Raw genomic sequence first — 8595 nt, 5'->3', positions numbered from 1 at the left:
TGTGGTCTCTTAGTGTGGACACCAGAAAAATTCTGTGAAGCCTACATGTGTGCCTCTTCCTGTGTCCATGGATTCATCTGAAGGGAGCAGCTGGAAGGGATCCCTTCTATGGAGGAGGACAGTCTGGAGCACCACAGGGACCTGCTCCTGAGAGGGGGACCCCACCGGGCAGTCCGGCTTGGAGGCACATATATCACTGTGATGCCAACCACTGGCTTTTATTGAGAAGGGAGAGGGGTCCCAGGAGGAGGCTGGGGGTGTGGTAAGCAAGGACTTCCCACTTCAGAAAAAGCCCAGCTTCTTTTTCTCCTGCTGTTGCTTCCACTTGGCCATGCTGTAGAACTCCTCCTTAGATTTTCCAAAGATGTCTTGGAAGTCAGAATCTGAGAGATAGAACTGGGGTGGGAGATGGAGGAGCAATGGGAGTTACTGGAGCCCAGAGTCCTGCCCCACCCAGAGGTGTCATCAGTACCAGGCTTTGCCCATCTGTCCACTGCCCATCTAGAACACGTTTCCCAAAGAAGCCTGCTGTGGCTACCATGGGCACACAGTACCCTAGGATTCTCGAGTGCAGAGTTAGCTCATTGGGTCTGTGGCTGAGAGCAGCAGGGTCTGATGCCCACCTCCTTGCGGGCAGGGTCCACCCCTGGTGGCAGATCCTCCACAGCCTGGTGCATCAGCTGTTCCGGAGGCAGGCTTCCATTGGCTGCTAAGCTGGCGCAGCTGCAATTGCTGCTGGTGCTGACGCTGGGGCTCCTGCCCTCATTCTGGAGTCCCAGCTCCAGCCCATTCTCTGAGCTGTCCTGTGAACCCTTGAGGGCTCGCAGGGTTGAGACCTGCTCTGCTATCTTTGGGCCACTGGGTTAGCTGGAAGTTACTGACTTCCTGTCCAGAGAGAGGCCTCAGGCTAGGGAAGATTGGGAACAGGCAACCCACCAGAGATCACACTGAACCCACAGGCCTCTTGGCACCATCTGTACCCCTTCTAGGACCTGGCTCCTGCTCCCACCCCCTCTGGACCCCATCATCTGAGCCCAGGTCATTGAGAGGGGGTCGACAAGGAGAACACTCACTGTTGTTATCTCAGTGATGGCAGATCCTGGTCCCAGGCTACACTCTACTACTTCCTCACAGGACTGGTTGTTCTGGGGGCAAGAATCAGGGCTGTTAGCAGGACTGGGGCAAGGTAAGGGAGCACCTCTGAAGCCCAGGAGGGGAGCTAAAAGGATAAGGCCAGGTTACCCTCCCACACCTGGGAGGTCCTCCGCCAGGGCTCTCCCAGTCTCCTCCTAGATCAAGATGGGACTGGGGATGTCAGGCCTCACCGTCCACTTGTAGGGGTCCCAAGTGTCAAACCACCCGGTGAAGGTGGCAGGTTCATGGCCCTGCTTGACCAGCACAATGGGTGTGGCTAGACTCCTCTCTGCTGGATGGGTCTTCAGGTACTCGTGGCCCCAGGCCACTGCCTCCTTCTTCTGCTCTCCTGCAGCTTCCCCAAGCCACAGGAAAATCTAGCCACAAAGGGAATCTGGTGGAGGGGCTGCCTGAGCCAGCCACTAACTTCCTACCTCATGTCATCAGACGACCTCAGAAACCTGCATGCATAGCCCTGGCCAAGCAGGCTCACTTAGCAAGCTGCCATGCCCATAAACCCATGAACACACAAAGTCACGAATGTGCATGCATGTGTTCAATCTATAAATATCTATGGAGTACCCTAAACCAGGTATGGTGTCACCTATCATCTTAACACTCCAAAGATGGAGACAGGAGGATCAAAAATTGAAGGTCATTCATCCTTGGCTACACTGCCAGTTTGAGGCCAGTCTGGGAAACATGAGACCCTGTCTGTCAAAAGAGGAGGGGAGGGGGCTGGAGATGCAGCTCAGTTAGTAGTGTGCATGCCTAACTAACACACACAAAGCCCTGGGCTCAATCCCCAGGACCCCATAAACAGGATGAGATAGGACAGGCCTGTAATCCCAGCGTTTGGGATGTGGAGTTGGGAGGATCAGAAGTTCAAAGCTATATAGCTATATGAGTTCAAGATCAGCCTGGGCTATAAGACCCTGACTTGAAACAACAACAATCTCTGCCTCCATAGACCCTTCATAAGGGGGCAAGTCACATGTATATCTGGGGACAATAGGGAGAACTAGGCACTGTAAATGTGAAGTAGGTAGGTAAAATGTGCCTGGCATGCTCAGGGCTCAGCAAAAGGTCACTGTGGCTGAAGAAGGACTCCAGAGGTGTAGTGGGAGAAGGCTAGGTTAAAGAACTGGGGCTGGCCAGGAGGATATAGTCCAGACTAGTGAGAGACCCGCCCAGCCTCATTACCAACTCAGAGTACCACAGACATTATCACAGCTACACAGACATACAAATGTCCATTGTCTGACAGCAGATCACAGCCACATTGTCATTCACCAAGTTAAACAGGTCTGCACACAGACACTGCCAAATTTGGTTAACTGTCATGCATACCCCACTGGTTACACCATCTTCTCACACAGCAAAAGAATCGCAGACTCACAGTATAGTAGCTTAGTCACACCAACAGCTGGTCCATTGTCCCTGTTTCTCACATATACACACGTGCACACGAAGAGTGGCCAGTTATAATTGATCTGGCTGATTCTAGTTTGCTGAACCATGCAGTCATTGGCACAGGTTATCTCAGACACAGCCGTAGTTACAAAGCCAAATGCTTAGTAACAGAATCAGCTCGCATATACTATACCGCCAGTCCTTCCACTTACTACTGCCAGCATGTGGTCAGCCATAGGCCCTTGGTTACCTGAAGTCTCACACACACAGATACAGAGATTCATATAACTCACACACTGTCACAATCACAGATATTACTATCTTCCAGTCATACCATGCTCTCAATGTATGGCAACACTATTGCGCAGTTACAGGCTAGGCTCACACTCTCACACTCAGTTACACAAATGCAGACACGCTCTGCATTCAACTCCAGTCAAGTGGGGAGTGGCTGTCTTACCTCCTGCCAGGTATCTAGTAACATGATGTCATACTTGTCCAGGTCCTCTTGGCCAAAGAACACTATTTCCGTGAGAACCAGGCAGCCCATGTGGCTGGAACACTCGAACAGGCGGGGCTGGATGCTAGAGACCTCTTCAGAAAGCCTGGCCAGTGGGGGTTGTGAGGGGTGCAGTCTAGGTCACACTTGGTATGTGTGCCCCCATCCCAAGGGAAGCAGCTTTTTGGGGGTAGAAGGTCTGGGTCTTCCTCTGAGCTCCACCCACCCCAAAGTTCTCCCTAATAGCACCTGCTCTGGCCCAGAGTACCTTTCTTTCAGTGGGAAAAATAGATTTTCAAACCCCAGCCAGCTGCTCCAGGCTACGCATTAGGAATGGGGATCACTGACTCAGGAGGGAGAATCTGAGCTGAGTCCCTGTCCTTCTTCAAGTGGGAGTCCCCTGGGCTCAGCTACGGCAGGTAGCTGGTCTCAGGTCCAAAGTAGGAGGAGGGAAGCAAGGCTGGGAACTCAGAAGACATGAGTGGAGTGCAGTGTCCTGGGACTCAGATCCATCCTCCCTGAATCCTCATTCTGCCCTTACCTCCTACACACCCTCTGTCCTTTATCCTGTAGTTGCAGGATGTGGCTTTTCCCTTTGCCCAGGACGGTAGTAATGCAGGGAGTGGATTCTGCCAGCAGAGGGAGCCATTGCCCCCTGTTTGCCCTGGCATTTTCCTGACCAAGTTGCTCAGGGCTAGAGACTGGTGGGTGGGCTTGACTCCTAAGCCCTTAGAGGTGGAAGACTGAGAGTCCCTCAGTTCTAGTCAGCTCTCCAGCTCTCCGTGTGACTTTTCATTAGTCATCCACATTCTCTGGGCCTCATTCCACCTTAGGATAAGAATACTCTCTCCCAACCCTGTTACCTCTTGTTGGGATAGGGGGCCCGGCCTCCGAGGGCCTCCCAGAAGTGGGGAGGCTCCTGACCCTCCAGTACTGTTTCCTTGTTATTCCCTGAGAAGACAGTGACCACCATCCTCGCCATCTCACGCTGGTCCCCGTTACAGCCCTGTCCAAGCACAGAGGCTGGGTCAAGCACTTCAGGGGCAGGCCTTCACCTCCAGTTCCCCGTCCTATTCATCAGGGTCTGTGCAACCCTGAACTAAGGAGGTCTAAACTGTAGGCAAGGCAGCAGTGAACAAGGGATCTCCTTTTCAGTTTCTTCCTCTCTGAGTCTAGATTATGAATTAAAGACATCCAGGCTTTAGGATCATTCAGTTTATGCTGAAGATCAGAGAAAACTCAAGCATACTAAGCTAGGCCTCTCCTTTTCCCAGAGAGAGTTGCTAAGTCTGCTGTTCAAAGCAGGAAGGAAAGGAGGCAGACTCCACCGGGTTTGTCTCTGACCCAAGGAATCCAGTCTACCTTTGACTTTGTAACTTCCTCTAGCTTCCATCAGGGACCCCTGGCCTCTTCAAGCCATCCCCAGCCTCATCCCCATTGGCCTATCTCTGATTGGACTTAAAATCTGCATCCTCTGTGAAAGGGATCCATCTCTGGCCTAGTCCCCAGGTATGATTCATTGGTACCTTCCCAAACCAGAGGTAGCAGGCACCAGATGTAACCAGAAAGAAGATAGCACTGGAGTTGAGGGAAGAGGCACGGGCTGACACCTCCATGGTCCTGGTGTTGTGGTTGTCGGTGCCTTGTACATGGAATAGACTTGTGCCAGATGTTTGTGGCTTCCCCCCTTTGCCACCTGCAATCCCCTAGAAGAAGGTGAGACCTCAGGCCAAGGCAAGGGGTCCTGGGAACCACTTCCTTGTCCCAACTGGGGACAAACTGCCTCAGCTTGGGACCACCACTGTCTTCTAGCCCTCTAAGCATAGACTGTAGAGATTCTGCCAGCAGAGGACAGGGAAATAGGTCCTTTCAAAATGGACTTGTTGGGGGCTGGAGATGGCTCAGTGAATAAGAGCTCTGGCTGCTCTTGCAGAGGACCTGGGTTCAGTTCCTAGCACCTACATGGCAGCTAATGGCCATCTGTAGCTCCAGTTTCAGGGAATCCGACACCCTCTTCTGGCCTCTGTGGGCATTGCATGACACAGGTACACATATGCATGCAGGTAAAACACACACATAAAATAGGAATAAATGAATAAAATAAACAAAATTGACTTGTCACCCATCTCTAGGGGCCCTGGACAAAGCTCTTAAGAAGGAACATGCAGGGCAGCCTTGTCAGAGTGTAGCCCCACAAGCAAGGCTCTGCTTCCCTTTTGAGTCAGATTCCCCATCAGTGCTCTCAATCTAGTTCTGGGACCAGGGGAAGACTCCAAGTAGGGGGTCTCCTTGGAACATGTACCAGGAAACCAGTAACTGGTAAGCCAGACCTAAGAACAGGTGTTTACAAATATGTATGTGTGTACATGGAGGACTCAGAATGCTGCTGCCCTGCTATGGTTTGCATCTGAAATGTCCCCCACAGGCTCATGTTGAATGCTTGCTGATACTGTTTGTGGGGAAGTGGAAACTTTAAGAGCTAGGGCCTAGCCAGAAGAAACAGGTTGTTGTAAGATTCCTCTTGAAGGCTCTACCCTAAGTTCTAGTCCCTTCCTTTTTTCCTCTCTCTCTCCCTCTCTCTTCTTCCTGTCTGCCATGAGGTGAGCAGCCTCTGCCACATGCCCTTGACACCATGGTATGCCACCTCATCCAGGTACACATTCAACAGAGCCAGGGTCCATGAAACCTCGAAGCTGACCTAAAATGAATCATCCTTCCTCCTTTAAACTGTTTATGTCAGGTATTTTTTATTATGCATATTTATATGCATGTATGTATGTTCATGTGTGTGCTTGTGGAGGCCAGAGGGCAGCCTCAGATATCTTCAGAAATGCTGTCCTCTTCCTTTGAGGCAGGATCTCTCATTGGCTTGGAGCTCACCAATGAGGCTAGACTGGCTGGCCATCAAGTCCCAGGGATTCTCCTGTCTGTACCTCCCCAGTGCTGGGATTAAAAGCACATGCCATGCATGCCCAGTATTTTTACATGGGTGCCTGGGGGTCAAGCTCAGGTCCTTATGTTTGCAAGACAATCACTTTACCTCCCGAACCATCACCCCAGCCTCTATGTCAGGTATTTTGTCAGAGAGATTAAAAAAAAAAAAGTCTAACACAGTAGGCTATACCTGGAAGACCACCAGCTGTCCCTGGAAGATGGCCAGGAAGTGGGGGGGTTCTCTGCCCATGGTCACGTGTTCTTGCACCAGCACTCCCTGGTACATGAGGTCCACTTCCTCAGCATTGCAGTTCAGAGCCTTGGTGTCTTCCATGGTGGCCTGGTGGCCCTATAACAGGAAAGGGCCAATGATGGCCTGGTATGTGTCTCCTATCCCATTCTCAGATTCCAGTTCTTGGGCTTTAAGGTGTCTGGCACCTCCATACCTGCCATAGGTATAGGATGTACTGGGTACAGCCCAGTTTCTGGTATGTGTAGAGGACAAGATAGCAGTTGCCTGAGCACAATTGTCCATAATGCTTGGGGTCCACAGGCTTCCTGTGTAAGTCCTGGATGTACCATACCTGAGGAGCAGGGGACAGTGGGCACGGGTGGAATCTCTGCCTCCAGCAGCCTGCTCACTTGCATCAGCCAGAAAGGTCTTGGCTTATCTGTGCTGATGAATGGCTTACCCCAACTCTGCCTTCCCTGTTCCACATTGGATCTGTGGGTGACACTTCCCCCACAGACCTCTGGAGTCCCCACACCACAGCCCAGACTCAGCTTATCTGCTGTACCTGGGCAAATAAGTAGCAAAGACTAGAGGCTGCAAGATGGACCCAGCTCCACAGTCCAGACCACAGTGGTCATAGCCCTGGCTAGGGGAAAACAGGTCCCCACACATACACAGCTGCCCACTGCTCAGACCAGGGCACAGATGAGAGACCAGAAGAAAGACTTCGGAGCTTTGGGGCAGGGGATCCCCTTTTTTCTTTCAAGTATCATTAACAACAACAAACAAACAAAGACCTAACCTAGGCCACAAACAAACAAAAAAACAGGGCTGGGGATGCGGCTCAGTTGGTAGAGTGTTTACCTAATATGCTGAAGCCCTGGGTTCCATCCCCAACACCCTACAAACCAGGTGTCATAGTTCACACCTGTAATCCTGACACTGGGGAGGTGGAGACAGGGGGATCATAAGTTCAAGGTCTTCCTTGACTACACAGTGAGTTTGAAGCTAGAAAACTGCAAAGCCTGTTCTAAGGCCAAAAGGGAAGCACTTGCTTACATTGGTTGGTGTGACCTCTTGTTCTTGTGGGAACCATGCCAGTGCTTTAGAACCAGGTAGGACTGGTGGAAGCCCAGCATGTGGCCATCCCAAGCTCTAGTTCTTCCTGCAAATCAGGGACCACACCACCTGCCTCACTACACATCAGCGGGTCTGGAATGATGTCTGGCATCCTTTACCTACACAGACTGAGACTTCTCCAGGAGCCTAGCCCTCCAGACCAGAGCATCAGAGCCTCTTGTTTTCAGAAGCCTAGACCAAAGGCCATCCAAGAGTGGCATTTACCTGGAGCTCAGGCCTTCCTGTTTCTGGACCCTTCCTGCCTTTGTGCTTGGAACTGGATCCCAGGCCCCTCCCCTGCTTCCTTGCCCTTCTCTCTTCTCTGCTTTTCATATGTCCTTGCTCTGTCTGACCTCTGCATCTGTCCGTTTACCTCTGCTTCTCCTGACACCCCTCTTTCTCTGGGTTCCCCTCTCCCCTGGGTTCCTTCCACTACCTCCTTCCCTCTGTCTCCTCCTACTCTGTACCTTTCCTGGTCTTCCTTTCCTTCCCTCTCCTACTCCCCCTCTCCATTTCTTACCACCCCCATTTCTAGTTATCCATATTAGGACAAATCTAGGCAGGACCTTCTGTTTTCACTGACTTTAGGCATGACAATGTATGAGCCAGCTGTTGAAGAGTGAGTGCATATTTCCACGGATGGCCCTGGTTGTGTGTGAATGTGCACCCACATGTTCCCAAGTCATTTTATTTAGTTTGTTGAGACAATGTCTCATATAGTTTGGGCTGGCCTTGAACTCTGATCCTCCTGTCTCCATTTCCAGAGTGCTGGGTTTACAGGTGTGCACCTCTGCCACTGCCAGTTCCCTGGGTTAATTGTTCTATAGGCAGAGCCTATTATTTATTTATTTGTTTGTTTGTTTGTTTTATTGAGACAGGGTCGCACTATGTAGACCAGGCTGGCCTTGAACTCACAGAAATCCGCTTGCCTTTACCTCCCGAGTGCTGAAGAGCCTATTCTTGTGTGCGCATCTCCCCCAACTAAGCCAGTGCCCTCACCTCCACCTTCCCGGAGGCGCCGCCGTCCACCATCCTGAGCTGGGCTGCTAGCTCAGGCTGGCTGTGGAGCTTGCTCACATCCAGTTTTACCTGCATCAATTTACCTGAAGGTGGGACAGAGTCAATGACCTCCTCCAGTGCCATCAGACCCTCTCCTCACCTGTCTCCCCAAGGTTGTAGGACTTGTCCTGTCCTTTCCTTTCTCAGATGGCCGCATCTCCTCACCCAGCCAGGATCCAGAGCCGCTCGTTCCACCCAGGCTCCG

General features: G+C 51.6%; 1 protein-coding gene across 1 annotated transcript in view; it reads right to left on the bottom strand.

Moving 5' to 3' along the window:
* Positions 1-191: 191 nt before the first annotated feature.
* The window catches only part of Vill (villin like), a 19542-nt gene continuing 11138 nt past the window's right edge, over positions 192-8595 (bottom strand). Inside the window, 11 exon segments of the mRNA XM_008855103.3 lie at positions 192-396; positions 624-831; positions 833-885; positions 1074-1145; positions 1326-1511; positions 3008-3152; positions 3910-4052; positions 4573-4752; positions 6171-6329; positions 6427-6564; positions 8331-8434. Of these exon segments, the coding sequence (XP_008853325.2) occupies positions 283-396; positions 624-831; positions 833-885; positions 1074-1145; positions 1326-1511; positions 3008-3152; positions 3910-4052; positions 4573-4752; positions 6171-6329; positions 6427-6564; positions 8331-8434 (1502 nt within the window). The 3' untranslated portion in view covers positions 192-282.

This window comes from Nannospalax galili, unplaced genomic scaffold, assembly GCF_000622305.1.
Source record: "Nannospalax galili isolate Female #2095 unplaced genomic scaffold, S.galili_v1.0 scaffold2008, whole genome shotgun sequence".
Taxonomy (NCBI): Eukaryota; Metazoa; Chordata; class Mammalia; order Rodentia; family Spalacidae; genus Nannospalax; species Nannospalax galili.
This window is presented reverse-complemented; position numbering and strand designations above follow the sequence as displayed.